Below are 19970 nucleotides of genomic sequence, written 5' to 3' on the forward strand. Positions count from 1 at the left end.
GATCACAAAATAATTTACATATATGCATCGGGAAAAAACAGACTTCACCAAAATATTACATTGATATCTCTGTGTGGTGATATTTGGGGTAATATTTATGTCCTTTATAATCTTGTGTATTTTAAAAAATTTCTATAATGGATATGTTTAGTTGCTTGTTGGGGTCCTTTAATGGACTGGAACCTGGTGGTCCAGAGTCGACGATAAGAAAGTGAAAGAAAGAAAGAGGCTGATATTCCCTGGTTTACGCAGAAAACCAATAAAGCCCTTGACACAGGACTTGCATCACTCTCAAAGACACCAGGCATCCTCTCGAGGGGGTGAAGGAAGAGGCGCCTTCTCGAGAGGGTCTTAGAAGCCCGGGCAGGAGAGTGAGCACAACGGGTTTCTATGCTCCAGAGAACTAGCCAGGGAGAGACAGAGAGAGAGAGAGAGAGAAAGAAGGACAGACATGGGGACCCAAGCTCTGATGGAGCAAAGGTGCGTTAATGATCTTTCTGTGAGTATATACAGGCTGTTGTACAAGACATTTCTTTTGACAATGATAAAGATCAGAAAACCAAACATACAGCAACTGTTACCAAGGGAACAAGGGATTAATAATGGTCACAAGGTCAGGAGACAACCCATATCTCAAGAAAGAGGATGGAGACTAAGCAGTTTTGTCGTAAAGAGAAAGTTTACTAAAGGAGATTCAAGCCTGTCTCACATAATGACCTCAGTTCCTGGGAGCAGCGTGCTGTTCCATTTTGATAAGGAACAAAGGACTTATGAGAAACAGCACATAGGAATCCTCCTGTTAAACACTCCCTAACAATTCCCCCTTATTTATTTAAAATTTGTAAAAAGAATTCTGACCAGTAGAGTTTGTTTAGTTTTAACAATCTTTGCATGAAGGCAATAGTAGATGACAAATATAATTGTCAAGACAATCACCAAAATTACAGTTCCAGACCCGATGCTGTGAGTAATGCTTTAAAACCATCTGCGTGGGTCTAGCCCAGATAATTGATCAGCTAGTTGTTCAGCTAAAGTTTTCAAATTAGTGGAAGAGAACAGATTTTTAGAAAAGGCTTCAAAAATTTCTTTTTGTAATAATTATACATTCAGAGAGGCATTATCATGTATGTTTTGTTAATGAAATTTGATTTGCTCCCAGTTGTAGGCACTATTATTGAAATGAACGGAAGTAACACAAAATTGAGTAGAATTCCAATCACATTTTAGCATCACCTGTTTTTGTACATCTGTTAATTGATCTCCAGTCCATCTGATGGCTGTTTTTAGTTCCTGTATTTCATCTTGAATATCCTCATCTATCTGAGCCTGAGTGGCCCACATAGTATGAGCATCTTTAGTCCAATTTTGGATAAAATTATGTGTTTGAGTTGAGGTTTGTAAAGTAATGCCAGTGATGGCAGCACTGATGCAAACAGCTATTAATCCCAAAATGAATTGTTTAGATCACCAGAGCAATTTATTAAGTAACTGGGAAGCAAGTCCAGCCATGGGACCTTCTTCCCAGGGCCGCTGGAGATTTATTGGTAACCACAGATTATGTTGAGATTGAAGAATCAAAAGGGAGTCATTTCTCAAGGAAATAGAGGAATTAAGACAAGTATATAATTTACAATTTATACAAGTTACAGAATGTAAAGTATAATTGAATTGTAAATTTCCTATAGCTATAACAAAAGGAATTGGAACACAAGCTTGTATGAAATATGATTGATTATAATGAAAGAAATAGTTTCTATGACTATGATTGGTCCCTGTGAAATGTCCAGTCCAAGTCCTAAGTTCTTTGGTGTTCACACCAAGTTTTCAGATGTCCCATTGTTTAGGCCCCATCTGTTTATCAAGGATGATTCAAGGACGAGGGGGGCCATTCCACCGTCAAGCCACCCAAGAAGTCCTTTGTCATGGTAATGCTCCATTGTAGTATTAGTAACCTTCCATGCTACTCGAGTAACATAATCACACACCGTGCTGTTAATATCATCTGAGCAGTTAGATAACCACATACCATGGGGTCCCCAGTCGACAATTGTATGATTAGCCATAAACATTAATTTTCCTGACTTGGCCTGACATTTGTCCCAATGAACAGAAATATATTTAAAGTTCTTATTAGTAAACCCTTTGCATAGTGTTCTTTGTTCTTTCCTTAACTCTTTCCCTGAAGTTTCAGTAGCCTAAACATGGTTCACGAACAAAGAAAGGGCAGTAAATAATCCAAGCAGCGTCTGAAAGTCCTCTTTTGGAGGCAGGACGAAAGCCCATGTTTGTCGACTAACATTAATATATAATTTTGTTGGGCCCATGCATAAAGGAAGGATTTTATAGCCTAGAGAAATGTTAATTAGTTTTCTTTCTTTCTCAGGATGAGAGGGCCCCTCCAAGTTCCAAGGAGGGGGCATATGTGTTGAGTCATTAGTGGATACAATTGGTCCTATCTCTGTCCATTTTATAACCTACAATAAAAAGGGGGGTTAGGTATATAAGCCCAATAAGTGTGATCAATCAGGTCAGCCTGAGCGAGGGAAGCAAAAGCAAGCAAAGCAAGCATGGCGAAAAAAGAAAAAAAATATTTTAAGGATTCTGAGGCATTCCCTGTTGAGAAATCAGATTTTCAGCTCGATTAGTAAGGATTTTTATCTGTCCGCCAGTAGGGAGATCATAAGGTCGATGACATCAAGTGTGGTGTTTTTGGAAATTTTAAAAGCTGCTATGGCTTGTACTGGTATTTCTTCCCCCTGGGGTTTTTGTTGTTTTGTCTCTAGTTTGAATGTTGGGGGCCCCTTTAGGCTGAATCTTCCAAAGAGGAAGCCAAATGAGTTTGTTAAATCCATCTGGAGAAATAGAAGCATACCCTTTTCCCTGTAAGATTAGTTTCTTAGATTTCCATTGATTAGTTAACCTGTCTTGATACCAAATGGGCAAAGGAAGGGAGGTGTTCTTCAATGTCTCGAAACGTTTTTCTGCTTTGGTCAAAATATCTCTTTGTGGTAAGTTTAAAAAATTTAGAACAAATAAAGTTATATTAACAATAGTTATAGAAAGAAAGGTAAGCGATAATGATGAAAACATTCCTAGGAAATATTTCAGTCCAAAAAAAAAAAATCATCTAGAGATCTGTTTGGGGACTGGTATTTGGCTGTGGTTTTGAATTAATGGGTTGATTTCCTCCTCATTCAGTACATACATTTTTCCTGATATAAAAAGAAATAGGATCTGACTATGTTTTAAGTGGTTTGTGTTATTTGGGGCAAAGGATTGGGAGCAAACACTCAAACATTTTTTCCTAAGTGAAATTATTGAAAAGCTGATGCAGAACAACTTGATAAATGAAATGCTGCTCACATCCAAATACCTGACCTTGTCCCCGGAAAAAAAACGCAGCCTGGCAGCTGCTGAATCTCTCTGTACAGTGTGTTAAGGAAGATGATTATATTTACAAGACAGACCTGAAAAGAAGGTGAATATTTTGCACTTTTGATACTCTTAGAAACAAATAACTTATTTGGCAAATGGTGCCTTTTTTATGTTGTTTTTGTTTTGTATTGTGAAATAGGCACTGAAGTTGATGTTATTTTGTTTTAAGAATCTTACAGACTGGAAACAGAAATAAAGCTATATTAACAATAGTTACAGGCTTAAAGAATATATTGCATTAGAATCTAGTAAAGTTTGCTCTGGATAAGGAAGATAAAAGTGTTTTTGTGCATTTCCCCTTATTTAATATTTTATTTGCAGTTTTACTGTGTAATGTGTTTGTTTAATTATGTCTTGTATTTGTGGATTATAAGGAATGTTTGTAATCTGTTTAATAGAGAATGAATGTAAAAATTGTTTGAATTGTTTATAAATATAGGCAGGGCCATTGTCTGTTTTTATAGAATTAGGTGTTCTCATTATTGTAAAGTAAGCTATCAGGTGGGTTATAACATGTCATGTAGTTTCACCTCAGAGAGGTGTGGCCCCTATAGAAGAATTTGTATAGATGGAGACATGTAAGAAGGAAGAGGAAGAAAGTTCAGGGCAATGAGTTACATACATTTGCCATAAAATTTTCTTTCATTTCTCATAAACCTTTTTTACATTTTTGTATTCATCATTTTATTTGCCATTTCTTATATCTTTTATTAAAAGCATATATCTTACTTTTCTTTAGCAACTATGAAGTGTCTTGTATATTAGCATTTTATAGATTGGTGAAAATATTCATTATATCATATTATCAGTTCAGTTCAGTCGCTCAGTCGTGTCCGACTCTTTGCAACCCCGTGAATCACAACACGCCAGGCCTCCCTGTCCATCACCAACTCCCGGAGTTCACTCAGACTCACGTCCATCGAGTCAGTGATGCCATCCAGCCATCTCATCCTCTGTCGTCCCCTTCTCCTCCTGCCCCCAATCCCTCCCAGCATCAGGGTCTTTTCCAATGAGTCAACTCTTCACATGAGGTGGCCAAAGTACTGGAGTTTCAGCTTCAGCATCATTCCCTCCACAGAAATCCCAGGGCTGATCTCCTTCAGAATGGACTGGTTGGATCTCCTTGCGGTCCAAGGGACTCTCAAGAGTCTTCTCCAACACCACAGTTCAGAAGCATTAATTCTTCAGTGCTCAGCTTTCTTCACAGTCCAACTCTCACATCCATACATGACCATAGGAAAAACCATAGCCTTGACTAGACGGACCTTTGTTGGCAAAGTAATGTCTCTGCTTTTGAATATGCTATCTAGGTTAGTCATAACTTTCCTTCCAAGGAGTAAGCATCTTTTAATTTCATGGCTGCAATCACCATCTGCAGTGATTTTGAAGCCCAGAAAAATAAAGTCTGACACTGTTTCCACTGTTTCCCCATCTATTTCCCATGAAGTGATGGGACCAGATGCCATGATTAGGCATAATAAAAGCATTACATAATGTTGATGACTTAAGACATGTCTTAATTAGATTAGCAAAAATTACATTTAAATTATATATTTAAATTATATTTATATTTAAATAAACATTATATTTAATATTGAATAATTTTCAGTTCATGTGAAGTTGAATTTAAATAGACCTTATTAACCTCATATTATCCAAAAACAAAGACATATATTGAGACATATATAATTTTAGATAGATAGGCATAGTTTTTTGCTTGAAATTAAAAAAATTTTTTTTTTTTAGTTCCACCAACTTGTTTATGGCTGGAGTCCTAGATAGAGTGGGCTGTGTATCCCAAGAACATGGTAAGAGTTAACTTTAGGTTTTTTCTTAGGTCTGTTTTTGTTTCCCAGGCAGAACTGGAGCTCCAAAAAAGTATTTTAACAAGTTAACCTTTCCCTAACTGCATGTGTAAGAAGAACCAGTTTTGCAATTTCAAAAAAGATTTTATTTTAATCAGTTTTCTCTGGAGTCTAAAGAATATCCATGGCCATTCAGTGTCAAAATATCATTTCTCCTTTTTGTAGTTACAGTATATTATTAATGATATATGCATGAGGGAATTGCTGTTACATTGGATGTAAAGCCTTGGCTACAAAATTTTGACAAATAGTGGGACTGTTAAGCATATCTTGAGGTAACATAGTCCATTGAAATCTTTCATGAGGCCTGATATGATTAGGATAAGGGAGAGAGAAAGTGAATCTCTCCCAATCTAAAGGGTGTAAAGGTATATATAAAAAGCAATTTTGTAAATCAATAATAATAATGTGCCAACTTTGAGGAATAGTAATAGGTGATGGGATCCCTGGTTGTAATGCACCCATAGGTTTCATAGATGCATTAACTTTTCTAAGGTCTGTTAAGAGACGCCATTTGTTAGATTTCTTTTTTACAACAAAAATAAGAGAGTTCTAAGGAGAGTAAGATTCCTCAGTCAGTCAGTTCAGTCAGTTGAACTCAGTCGTGTCTGACTCTTTGCAACCCCATGAATCACAGCACGCCAGGCCTCCCTGTCCATCACCAACTCCCGGAGTTCACTCAGACTCACGTCCATCGAGTCCGTGATGCCATCCAGCCATCTCATCCTCTGTCGTCCCCTTCTCCTCCTGCCCCCAATCCCTCCCAGCATCAGAGTCTTTTCCAATGAGTCAATTCTTTGCATGAGGTGGCCAAAATATTGGAGTTTCAGCTTCAGCATCAGTCCTTCCAAAGAACACCCAGGACTCTCCTTTAGAATGGACTGGTTGGATTTCCTTGCAGTTCAAGGGACTCTCAAGAGTCTTCTCCAACACCACAGTTCACAAGCATCAATTCTTCAGTGCTCAGCTTTCTTCACAGTCCAACTCTCACATCCATACATGACTACTGGAAAAACCATAGCCTTGACTAAACAGATCTTTGTTGGCAAAGTAATGTCTCTGCTTTTGAATGTACTATCTAGGTTGGTCATAACTTTCCTTCCAAGGAGTAAGCCTCTTTTAATTTCATGGCTGCAATCACCATCTGCAGTGATTTTGGAGCCCAGAAAAATAAAGTCTGACACTGTTTCCACTGTTTCCCCATCTATTTCCCATGAAGTGATGGGACCGGATGCCATGATCTTCGTTTTCTGAATGTTGAGCTTTAAGCCAACTTTTTCACTCTCCTATTTCACTTTCATCAGGAGGCTTTTTGGTTCCTCTTCACTTTCTGCTGTAAGAGTGGTGTCATCTGCATATCTGAGGTTATTGAGATTTCTCCTGGCAATCTTGATTCCAGCTTGTGCTTCTTCCAGCCCAGCGTTTCTCATGATGTACTCTGCATATAAGTTAAATAAGATTCTTCAATATGTTTTAATTCTAATTGTGTGTCTCTAAGTTCTTTAGTAGCCTGTAATTTATCTTTCTTAAGGGGCCATTTCTCTGTCCAAATAGGCTCGTCATTCTTCCAAGTTATTTTAGTAATTGCTTTGTTTGTTAAATGAGCAGTGGCCCTTAGGAAAAATGTAGAAGGTATATCTGAGTTTACCATAGAATCTGAGATGACATCATAATTTGAATCTCTCCTTTATAATCTGAATCAATTATTCCAGGATGAACAGTAATTCCTTTAGAAGTCAAACTAGATTGGCCAAGTAAAAGACCGAAGGTTTGTGAGGGCAGAGGTCCAAAAAGACCGGTAGATACTCTAGAAGGACCTGCTTGAGGGTAAAGGAAAAAATCATTTAGGGCTGGTAGATTGGTGGCAGTACTGCCGGATGTTGAGGGTTTGAGGGAAAAGATAGAATTTCCCCCTGGTTTTTGTTGTACGGGACCTGGGAGGTCCCCTGTTTGGAGTTTCCTGGAATAGGTTTTCCTTCAATGTCAAATTTAGATTTATTATCCTTAACCCTATGCATTCCTCTATGGCAGCAAGGGCAGATTCTTGGAGGATTTTTTTTATTAGTCTTCTTAGGGCAGTCTCTTTTAAATAGTTTTTATCTCCACATGCAAAGCATCCTTCATTTCTCTTTCTAAAGATAGCAGCCATTGTCTCAGCTAGCATTTGCATCTTTTGAATTTCTGATCCTAGATTGTGACAACCCTCCAAATAATCAATAATAGTGCCAGTCTCATGAATTGGAGCAATAGCTCTTTGATATTCCTGATTTGCATTCTCATAAGCAAGTAATTTCTCTAGCTGTTTCTTAGTTTTTTTTTCCGATTACAGTACAGGAAATAGCAGTTTCTAATCTAGCTAAAAAATCAGCAAAATTTTCACTGGTCCTTTTAATATTTTAGTGTAGCTACCTGTAGGCTCTCCTTGAGGAGTAATTCAATCCCAAGCTTTAAGGGCTACTGTTTTTAATTGTTCATGCAATAAGGGAGGGCATTGTGTTTGAGCTTCTATGGTATCAAATTGTCTGGTGCCAGTTAGCATTTCAAAAATAATTTGGTTTTGGGGAGTGCCAGCTCGAGTATTCTTGTTAGCATGATCTCTGGCTATATCATGAAATCACATTGTCCATTGAAGATATTCTCCTGGTTTAAGGAGAGCTTTTATTAAAATTCGCCAATCATAGAGAATAAAGTTTCCAATAGAAGATGCTACAACATTTGGAAGTTCTTTAGTAAAAGGCAAATGTGGGCCATACATAGTTATAGCCTTTTTCATTTGTTGCATGTAAAAAAGATTAATATTGTCATATTGAGGTATTATGTGCCCTTGAGCATCAGGATTTCTTAAAACTAGAAAGACACAGAAACCATTGGCATCAGAAATTTGTGATTGCAAAGCCATTAATTTAGAGAGCCTCTTTGCAGAGAAGAGAGAGTAAGTTCTGATTTTCTGCAAATATGAGTCTGTGCCAAGGATTTATCATTATTGTCCAGAAGAGCATTGCCAGCTTGGGTGTCAAAAAACATCTTAGAAGAGTCATTATTAGCATCATTAGGTTCTAACAAAGTAGAGACTTCTGAATTCATGCCTGCTGGCAGAGGATGAGCATTTGGAGTAGCTGGGGCAGGACTAGTAGGAAAATTTTGAAATATTTTGTGTTGTTCTAATTGGGCCTTTTGTAAAGTTTCATCATCTAATTCATTTTCAAGCAGTAAGTGTTCTGTCTGTTGTCAAATATTGTGAGGGGTAAAATTTACCTTGAAATGGCAGAATTACAGCTTTAATGAGAGCCCATAGGAACCAGAAATCAATTGGAATATTTTTTTCCCTGCTTGGTGGCTCATTCAACATTTTCTTTGACCCATTGCCAAATTTCTAAATCAAAACTGCCTTCATCAGGGAACCAGGGATTATGTTCGACTACTGTTTGAAGGCAAGCCTCTATTCATTGGCGTGAAACCAGAAGTCCCTGAACTTTAAACAAATGGTGAAGTGAAGTAGAGAAATAATGGGGCTTTCCAGCCATTTGACCCATGTCTAGTACTTACCGACCTCCATAGGGCCTGACCTCCATAAGCCTGGAGTCACTCCATCCAAAATGCCACGTATACCAGAGTCCTTGTTCTGGACACCACTTGTTGGGGTCCTTTAATGGACCGGAACCTGGTGGTCCGGAGTCGACGATAAGAAAGTGAAAAAGAGAAAGAGGCTGATATTCCCTTTTTCACGCAGAGAACCAATAAAGCCCTTGACACAGGGCTTGCGTTGCTCACGAAGGCACTAGGCGCCCTCTTGAGGAGGTGAAGGCACAGGGCGCCTTCTCGAGAGAGTCTTAGAAGCCCAGGCAGGAGAGTGAGCACAACAGATTTCTACGCTCCAGAGAATTAGCCAGAGAGAGAGAAAGAAAGAAAGACACGGGGACCCAAGCTCTGATGGAGCAAAGGTGCTTTAATGATCTTTCTGTGAGTGTATATAGGCTGTTCTACAAGAAGTTTTTTTCGACAATGATGAAGATCAGAAAACCAAACGTACAGCAACCATTACCAAGGGAACAAGGGATTAATAATGGTCACAAGGTCAGGAGACAACCCATATCTCAAGAAAGGGGATGGAGTCTAAGCAGTTTTGTCATAAAGAGAATGTTTACTAAAGGAGATTCAAGCCTGTCTCACATAATGACCTCAGTTCCTGGGAGCAGCGTGCTGTTCCATTTTGATAAGGAACAAAGGACTTATGAGAAACAGCATGTAGGAATCCTCCTGTTAAACATTCCCTGACAGTTGCTCAGTTGTGGTCCGATTCTTTGCAACTCCATAGACTCTAGCCAGCTAGGCTCCTTCTGTCCATGGGATTTCCCAGGCAAGAATACCGGAGTGGGTTGCCATTACCTTCTCCAAGGGATCTTCCTGATCCAGGGATCCAACCTGCATCTCCTGTGTCTCCTGCATTGCAGGCAGAATTTTTACTTGTTGAATCATGGGGGAAGTCACTTTATAATGAGTATTATTTTTGTAAATAAGAAAACCAGTAAATGTTACTCTCATTGATTGCAAAAGAGTCTATCAGAAAAACATAATTCTAAGCTGGTTGATCAATATATAACTCACAAATATGTCTGCATTTTACGAGGTTTTATATTGTAATAACTGATACCCTTAAAAAAGATACAGGTCTAAATGGCTGTGAAAAGAGTTGGTGAGCAATATCATGCCAAAAATGAGGAGGGGCTAACTCAATCTCAGAATCTTTGCTTCCTTTCTCTGAACTTTCAAATTTTTCTGAAGGTAGAGTTATTACTATCGTATGGAAAAACAGATTTTAGATTACAGGACTTCTGATAAATATTTGATGACTTTCATATCATTCTACATTTTTCAGGCTACTTGTTGCTTTACTGCGTCTGCAGCCAAAGAATGAAGTGTTTCAGGGATCCAAAGAGATCTGAGATTCCTTAAGTGCTATCTGATAGTCTATTGTTAAATAGCAAAGCCTTCCTCAACTTTATTTTTTCCTTTTCTCTGTGTTCTTAGGTGCCGATATTGGAGAATTCAAAGTTCATAAGAGCTTTGACATGCAACTGGGAGACATAGTAGATGAAATACAGAGAAACAAGAAGCCTGTGGTGGCAGCTATCCAAAAGGTGGCTTTAGGAGGGGGACTGGAGCTGGCCCTGGGCTGTCACTATAGAATTGCCCATCCAGAGGTAAGAGAGGGGATCCATACAGGAATTTATGTAGGGAGCTTTTCTTTAAAGCAAGCATTAAATGTTGTCATAAGCATCAGAAGTGATCACTGTAAATGGTTAGCTTACTGGTTGATAACTCTCAGATACTTCTAGCACTGGTGTTCAGCTGTTATATACCAGTATAGTGGTACTGGTTGTTGAAATGTTGAATTATGTCCAATCTAGCTGATAAATAGCTGCTACCCTGAGCCTGTAACTGACCCTTCACTAACCCTTGGCCCTCCCTGTGAACCACTAGATAAAGGGGAACTCCTGTACAGTGCTATTGCCCACATCAAATTTCACTAAGCCATGCTTGTACAGTATGAAGTATTAAATATTTGGACGTAACTTCTGAGTATGCATGTTTATTTAAATTTTCATTTCCTATCTCAAACATTTCAGTTTTGTGGTCTCATAATTATTAGTACTTAAGGATATCACCAGATGGTCAACACCGAAATCAGACTGATTATATTCTTTGCCAAAGATGGAGAAGCTCTATACAGTCAACAAAAACAAGACCAGGAGCTGACTGTGGCTCAGATCATGAACTCCTTATTACCAAATTCAGACTTAAATTGAAGAAAGTAGGGAAAACCGCTAGACCATTCAGGTATGACCTAAATCAAATCCCTTATGATTATACAGTGGAAGTGAGAAATAGATTTAAGGGACTAGATCTGATAGATAGAGTTCCTGATGAAATATGGAATGAGGTTCATGACATTGTACAGGAGACAGGGATCAAGACCATCCCCATGGAAAAGAAATGCAAAAAAGCAAAATGGCTGTCTGTGGCGGCCTTACAAGTAGCTGTGAAAAGAAGAGAGGCAAAAAGCAAAGGAGAAAAGGAAAGATATAAGCATCTGAATGCAGAGATCCAAAGAATAGCAAGAAGAGATAAGAAAGCCTTCTTCAGTGATCAATGCAAAGAAATAGAGGAAAAGAACAGAATTGGAAAGACTAGAGATCTCTTTAAGAAAATTAGAGATACCAAGGGAACATGTCATGCAAAGATGGGCTCAATAAAGGACAGAAATGGTATGGACCTAACAGAAGCAGAAGATATTAAGAAGAGGTGGCAAGAATACACGGAAGAACTGTGCAAAAAAGATCTTCATGACCCAGATAATCACGATGGTGTGATCACTAATCTAGAGCCAGACATCCTGGAATGTGAAGTCAAGTGGGCCTTGGAAAGCATCACTACGAACAAAGCTAGTGGAGGTGATGGAATTCCAGTTGAGCTGTTTCAAATCCTGAAAGATGATGCTGTGAAAGTGCTGCACTCAATATGCCAGCAAATTTGGCAAACTCAGCAGTGGCCACAGGACTGGAAAAGGTCAGTTTTCATTCCAATCCCAAAGAAAGGCAATGCCAAAGAATGCTCAAACTACTGCACAATTGCACTCATCTCACATGCTAGTAAAGTAATGCTCAAAATTCTCCAAGTCAGGCTTCAGCAATACATGAACAGTGAACTTTCTGATGTTCAAGCTGGTTTTAGAAAAGGCAGAGGAACCAGAGATCAAACTGCCAACATCCGCTGGATCATGGAAAAAGCAAGAGAGTTCCAGAAAAACATCTATTTCTGCTTTATTGACTATGCCAAAGCCCTTGACTGTGTGGATCACAATAAACTGTCGAAAATTCTAACAGGGATGGGAATACCAGACCACCTGACCTGCCTCTTGAGAAATCTGTATGCAGGTCAGGAAGCAACAGTTAGAACTGGACATGGAACAACAGACTGGTTCCAAATAGCAAAAGGAGTACGTCAGGCTGTATATTGTCACCCTGCTTATTTAACTTGTATGCAGAGTACATCATGAGAAACGCTGGACAGGAAGAAACACAAGCTGGAATCAAGATTGCCAGGAGAAATACCAATAACCTCAGATATGCAGATGATACCACCCTTATGGCAGAAAGTGAAGAAAAACTAAAAAGCCTCTTGATGAAAGTGAAAGAGGAGAGTGAAGCTCAACGTTCAGAAAACTAAGATCATGGCATCCGGTCCATCACTTCATGGGAAATAGATGGGGAAACAGTGGAAACAGTGTCAGACTTTATTTTTGGGGACTCCAAAATCACTGCAGATGGTGATTGTAGCCATGAAATTAAAAGACTCATACTCCTTGGAAGGAAAGTTATGACCAACCTAGATAGCATATTCAAAAGCAGAGACATTACTTTGACAACAAGGGTCTGTCTAGTCAAGGCTATGGTTTTTCCAGTAGTCATGCATGGATATGAGAGTTGGACTGTGAAGAAGGCTGAGAGCCAAAGAATTGATGTTTGTGAACTGTGGTGTTGGAGAAGACTCTTGAGAGTCCCTTGGACTGCAAGGAGATCCAACCAATCCATTCTGAAGGAGATCAGCCCTGGGTGTTCTTTGGAAGGGATGATGCTAAAGCTGAAACTCCAGTACTTTGGCCACCTCATGCAAAGAGTTGACTCATTGGAAAAGACTTTGATGCTGGGAGGGATTGGAGGCAGGAGGAGAAGGGGATGACAGGGGATGACAGAGGATGAGATGGCTGGATGGCATCACTGACTCAGTGGACGTGAATTTGAGTGAACTCTGGGAGTTGGTGATGGACAGGGAGGCCTGGCATGCTGCGATTCATGGGATTGCAAAGAGTCGGACACGACTGAGTGAATGAACTGAACTGAAGAAGACATGTTCCTATTGAAAACAGCACACAATTAATAAATCCATTTATTTCTGAAAATAGATTTAATTTAGGTTATTAGACATATAGATTGAAGTTTGTGATGCCTGCCCTACAATAGTAATATTTTTATGTGATATATTTTCTGATAATAAAGGTAATATTCATCATTGTAATAGACTATAAAATACAATAAAATCATCTTTAATTAAAGTCACCATAAACTCACAGTTCGGAAATAACTGCTATTAACATTTTATCTTTTTTCATTCTGATCCTTTTCCTGTGTAACATTTTTTCTTATATTTATTTTTCTTTGCAACCTTTCTTAAAAAAAAAAACTATGGCATTTTATTGTATTCTATTTTCTACTAATACCATATTTAAATTATTATTATATATTTTTTATCCATTCTACCAGTGTCTACCATTTATTTACATTTAACATAATTACGGATGAGGAAGGACTTTGGCCACTTTCCTGTTTGTTTTCTACATCTTATATTTCTTTTAATTCTTCAATTTCTCCATTAATACTTTTCTTTATATTAAATGGATAAGTTCTGGTAATGGATAAATGGATAAATTCTCTTATCGTTTCTTTTACTGTATATTTTTTAGTTATTTTCTTAGTGGTGATTGCCCTAGGGATTATAATTAACATCTTAATTTGCAATAAACTAGTTCAGATTCATCGGAGAAGGCAATGGCACCCCACTCCAGTACTCTTGCCTGGAAAATCTCATGGACGGAGGAGCCTGGTAGGCTGCAGTCCATGGGGTCGCTGAGAGTTGGACACAACTGAGTGACTTCACTATCACGCATTGGAGAAGGAAATGGCAACCCACTCCAGTGTTCTTGCCTGGAGAATCCCAGGGATGGCGGAGCCTGGTGGGCTGTTGTCTATGGGGTCGCACAGAGTTGGACACGACTGAAGCAACTTAGCAGCAGCAGCAGCAGTTCAGATTCATACTAACTTAGGTTCAATAGTATGCGAAAAACTTGCTCCCTTACAGTTCTGTTACACACTTCCTTTATATTGTTATTGTCACAAATTATATCATTATACATTGCATGCCCATAAGCATAAATATATTATTATTGCTTAATGTAATGGCCTTTTGGATCAGATAAGAAAAAAGAGGAATTACAAGCAAAAAATTAATTACATTAATACTGTCTTTTATATTTACCCATATAATTACCCTTTAACAGTATTCTTTATTCTTTCATGTGGATTTAAGTTACCATCTAGTGTCTTTTCATTTTATGCTGAAGCATTTCTTGTATGGTAGATCTGCTGGCAACAAATTCAGTTTTTATTTATCTGAAAAATGTCTTAATTTGCTTTCATTTTTAAAGACTACTTTTGTTGGAAGTAGAATTATTAGTTGACAGTATTTTTCTTTCAGTACTTCAGACATGTCATCCCACTACCTTCTGGCCTCCATAGTTTCTGATGAGAAATTTACTGTTAATCTTACTGGAAATATTTCTTAAAAATATTTTAAATGGTTATATAATTCCCCTCTTATATTAATAGATTCATCATAATTTATTTAACCTTTTCCCTTTGTTTTAATTTTTTTAATGAAACTTATAAATAAAGATGAGCTTCCCTGGTGGCTCAGAGGTAAAAGAATCTGCCTGCAATGCAGGAGCCTCAAGACTCAGGTTCGATCCCTGGGTCAGGAAGATCCCTTGGAGGAGGGGATGGCAACCCACTCCAGTATTCTTGCCTAGGGAATCTCATGGACAGAGGAGCCTGGCAGGCTATAGTCCATGGGGTCAAAAAGAGATATGACTGAAGTAACTTAGCATGCACACACGCATAAATAAAGACACATATCTTGTGTTCCTTTTTCTGTGTTCCTTATATCATGACCTTCTGAACATTGAATGCAGATCTAAGTTACAAGCAATAATAAGTCAGGGAATGGGGATGACCAGTGGTGGGGGAAATGGTGATTAACAGCTAGGAAAGCCTCATGTGAGAGAGACTCAAACATTCCAGGTATATTGGAGCTGTTGGCATCACAACTTGGATAAATGGCGGTCTGTATTTAAGTATCCTCCTCCTCCCATCCTTATACCTGGGAAATGACTAACAGAGCTTTGGCCACTTTTAAGACTAGGGAAGTCATGTGATTAAGGTCTCAAGGTCACCCTCTCATCTGAATTGAGATTGCTGCCTGACTTTCTTTCTTCCTATCTTTCTTCCTTCCTTCCTTCCTACCTTCCTTTCTATAATAGCTTCACTTAGATATAATTCATATACCATGTAATTCACTCATTTAAAATGTACAGTACAATAGTATATTAGTATATTCACGGAGTTATGCAGTGTTTACCACAACTGACTTTAGAATATTTCATTGCCCCCCAAAGAAACTTCACACCGTTTAGGAGTAACCCACCATTTCCCTCTACCCCAGTCCTAGCAACCACTAATCTATTTTCTGTCTATATGGATTTGCCTATTCTAAACATTTCATGAAAATGGAACCATATAATATATTGTGTCTGTTTCTTTCCATTCAGCATTATTTTTTTCATTGTAGCATGTCATTAGTATTTCATTCCTTCCAATGACTGAATATTTCTTTTTATGGATATACCATATTTTCTTTATCCATTCATTACTTGATGGGCATTTGGATGGTTTCTCCTTTCTTGGATTTATAAACAATGTTGCTATGAAAATTTTCGCACAAGTGTTTTTTTGTGGGCATGTTTTCATTTCTTTTGGTTATGTATATAGGAGTGGAATATCTGGGTTGTTGTTGTTCAGTTGCTAAGTCGTATCTGACTCTTTGTGACCCTGTGGATTGCAGCACACCAGGCTTATCTGTCCTTCACTATCTCCCAGAGTTTGCTCAAACTCATGTCCATTGAATCGGTGATGTCATCCAGCCTTCTCATCCTCTGTCACCCACTTCTTCTCCTGCCCTCAATCTTTCCCAGTATTGGGGTCTTTTGCAATAAATTGGCTCTTCATATCAGTTGGCCAAAGTATTGAAGCCTCAACTTCAGCATCAGTCCTTTTAATGAATATTTAGGGTTGATTTCCTTTAGGATTGACTGGTTTGATCTCCTTGCTGTCCAAGAGACTCTCAAGAGTCTTCTCCAGCACCACAGTTTGAAAACATTAGTTCTTCAGAGCTCATCTTTCTTTATGGCCCAACTCTCACATCTGTACATGACTACTGAAAAAACCACATCTTTGACTAGTTGAATCTTTGTAGGCAAAGTGATGTCTCTGCTTTTTAATACACAGTCTAGGTTTGTCATAGCTTTTCTTCCAAGGAGCAAATGTTTTTTAATTTCATGGCTGAAGTCACCATCTGCAGTTATTTTGGAGCCCAAGAGAATAATATCTACCACTGTTTCCACTTATTCCCTATCTATTAGCCTTGAAGTGATGGGATCAGATACCATGATCTTATATAGCTATATGGAAACTCTATGGTTAATCTTTGAGAAACTGCCAAATTGTTTTCCAAAGTGACTGTGGCATTTTACATTCCCACAAGCAATGTATGAGAGTTTTATATTCTCCACATCCTCTCTAAAACCTGTTATTGTCTGTCTTTTTTTTTTTTATGCCAGCCATCCTAGTGGTTATGAAGTGGTATCTTGTAGTTTTGATTTGTATTTCCCTGATGGCTAATGATATTGCACGTCTTTTCATGTGCTTGTTAGCCATTTGTATCTTATTGGAGAAATGTCTGTTCAGATGCTTTGCTCATGTTAATTGGATCACTTATGTTTTTATTATTGAGTTTTAAAAGTTCTTTATATATTCCAGACATATGATTAGAAAATATTCTCTCCCAATTTTTGGATTGTCTTTGTAATCTCTTGGCTGCTTGGCTCTTTCAGGGCTCCATAGAGCTGTTTCTGGAGATTATTATTTGGGTTGGCTGAGACAGGTTGTAATAAAGTCAGAGAAAAAAATGTATAAGGAGCTAGGGATGTGTTTCAACATGAAGACTTAGTGATGGCACAGTTCTGTTTATGCTGTTAATTAAAGGAGCGGGTATACATTGATTTCCTCTGTAGAAACCTTCACTGAATTCTGTGCAACAATGTTTTTGAGGGTGTGAGAAACCCAAGGGAATGCTTGCCTTGACTCTGAATGTAGCATCTCATTCTAATGACCTTTATGCCTTCAATCTTTGATAGGCTCAAGTTGGCTTCCCAGAAGTCACACTAGGAATCCTTCCTGGTGCAAGAGGAACCCAGCTTCTCCCCAGACTTGTTGGAGTGCCTGCTGCACTTGACTTGATTATCTCAGGTGAGTACTAACTCTGCCAATGGCAGCCTGGATCAATGTGAGGAAATAGACAAGGATTTAGAAACATTCTGGCTTGATAGTCTTCTACCCATGTAATGTTAAGAGGATACTTTAACTTCTTTGATGTCAGTTTTCTCATCTGTAAAATGGAAAGAATATCTTTCCTGAGAGCTTCTCAAAAGTTACCATGAAGAGCAAATATGTGTACCTTTTAGATGAGAGTATATACAAAGCCCTAATCACATTTAAGAGTCTACTCATAGACACTGCTTTTGCATAGGGTGCATTATATTCAGATCTTACTCAGAAATCATAATATACAACAAGAATTAAAACTAGAATTTCCAAGGAAAGATTTCAAGTTTTAGTTTGGAAATGACTGAATTTTTCATTTCCCAGGTGTGAAGATATTAGCCTCAAATAGAAGTTGTAATCTTTCAGTAGAGAATGTGAACAATGCAACACTAGAAAACATTTCTCCCACATTGCAGGTGGATTTTTTTTACCACCTGAACCACCAGGGAAGTCCAGGAATCTTGGGGTGGGTAACCTATCCCTTCTCCAACGGATCTTCCCAACCCAGGAATTGAACCAGGGTCTCCTGCATTGCAGGCAGATTCTTTACCAGCTGAGCCACCAAAGAAGCCCTTAGAGACCCTGCATTTACCAAATATTAAAAGACATAAAAGATATTTCCAGTTGAAGTAAGGTTGGAAGATAGTGCATGCATCAGTGTTTATTCCAAACAGAAATAATGTGAGACCTGGGGTCAATCACTTTACCTCTCTGTGCCTTAGTTTCCTCATAAATGTATATAACGGCAGTGCCTACCATATGGTGATATGATGAAGATCAGATGCATTAATGAATACAGTGTGCTTAGAACAGTCCTAGACATGGTAATACATGTTAGCTATATATTATTATTCCTACATCTGACTTTCTAGTAAAAGAGGAGGATTGAGTAAAAATAAGATGAACATCTTGGTAACAGACTGTATCCCAAGGAACAGGCAATAAAAAGAGCACATGCTTTGGAATTAAAGACCTGAGCTTGAATCCTAGCTGTGCTACATATGAACATGTATGCTTTGTACAAATTCTGTTTTATTTACTCATGCAATAGCTGTTTAATTTTTTTCTCATGTGCTGGGCCCTGTTGCAGGCAGTGGACCTATAGCAGCAAATCAGACTTACCAAAACTCCTGTGCTTATAGAGATTACATATAGAAAATAGCAACGATAAGAATAATTATCATTATTATATTCCATCTGTTCAAAAATGCACAGTGGTATCCACATCTTTGAACTCAAGATGCTTCTTACATTCCCTGGAGTCATGGTTTGATTGGCAGTGTTTTTTCTCCCCTTGTTTCTGTGGGTCAGTGATTTTGGAACAGCTTAGTTGAGTTCTTGCTCAAGGGTTCTCTTGAGATTGTAGCCGAGACACTGACTGGGGCCACAGTCATCTGAAAAGTTGAATGGGGCTGGAAGATCTATTTCTGGGATGGCTGAGTCACATGGATGGCTGGTTCCTGTTGACTGTGGCAGAAGGCTTCATTTTCTTTCCACGGGGGCCTCTCCCTAGAGTTTCCTGTATCCCCTCACAACATGGAAGCTGGCTTCCTCTAGAGTAACTGGTCCAAGAGGGAGCAAGGCAAAGACTGCAGTGTCTTCTATGACCTAGCTTTGGAGTTTCATGCCATCTTTTCTGAATTATCTTATTGATTATACGAGTCTTTCCTATTCAGCTTGTGAGGGGAGCTTAAATACCCAGAGGTCAAACACACGGCAGGTCACTTTGGTGACCAGCTACCATGCTGGGTACTCTTACTAAATGCCACGGCTACCTATTATGTAAGTAGTATATCTGGTCGATTAGATGGAGACAAGCGCTGAGGAGAAAACATAAAGCAGAAAAGGGAAATGTGAAATGATAGGCTGGGGGGTGGGTAAAATTTTATAGGTAGGATAGCTAGAAAAGGTTTTCCTACAAATGAATGTGAGTGAAGACCTGAAGGATTGAGGAAGCTTTTTTCGCCAATATCTAGTGGAAGATATTTCACATGGAGAAAATAGCAAATACCAAGCCCTGAGGTAAGGCTTACTTGGAAATTTCAAAGAACAGCAAGAAGGTCAATGAAGCTAGAGTGAGGTGAGTAAGGGAAAGAGTAGTTGCGGGTGAAGTCACATCCTATAGAGCCTTGAAAATTATAGAGAGAACTTTGACTTTTCTGCCTAATGAGGTAGAAAAGCGTTGGAGTGTTTTGAGCAGAAGAGTAACATGCTGTCACTTGTGTGTTTTGCAAGATCACTCTGGCTACTGAAACTATACTGATGGGAGGTTAGGGCAGAAATAGGAAGACTGGTTAGAAGGGTGCTTTAATAATCCAAGGGAGCCATGATGGAAATGTAGACCTGAGTGGTAACAATGTAAATGGTGAGACACGGTCAAATTCTGGATATATTTTGA

At 38.5% G+C, this 19970-nt stretch overlaps 1 protein-coding gene across 1 annotated transcript in view; it reads left to right on the forward strand.

The window, feature by feature from the left end:
• Nucleotides 1-19970, forward strand: part of EHHADH (enoyl-CoA hydratase and 3-hydroxyacyl CoA dehydrogenase) — a 67920-nt gene that overhangs the window by 14091 nt on the left and 33859 nt on the right. The window contains exons 3-4 of the mRNA XM_068965314.1: nt 10329-10501; nt 17386-17497. Coding sequence (XP_068821415.1) covers nt 10329-10501; nt 17386-17497 — 285 coding nt within the window. The remainder of the gene's footprint in view (nt 1-10328; nt 10502-17385; nt 17498-19970) is intronic.

Source organism: Capricornis sumatraensis, chromosome 1 (assembly GCF_032405125.1).
Source record: "Capricornis sumatraensis isolate serow.1 chromosome 1, serow.2, whole genome shotgun sequence".
Taxonomy (NCBI): Eukaryota; Metazoa; Chordata; class Mammalia; order Artiodactyla; family Bovidae; genus Capricornis; species Capricornis sumatraensis.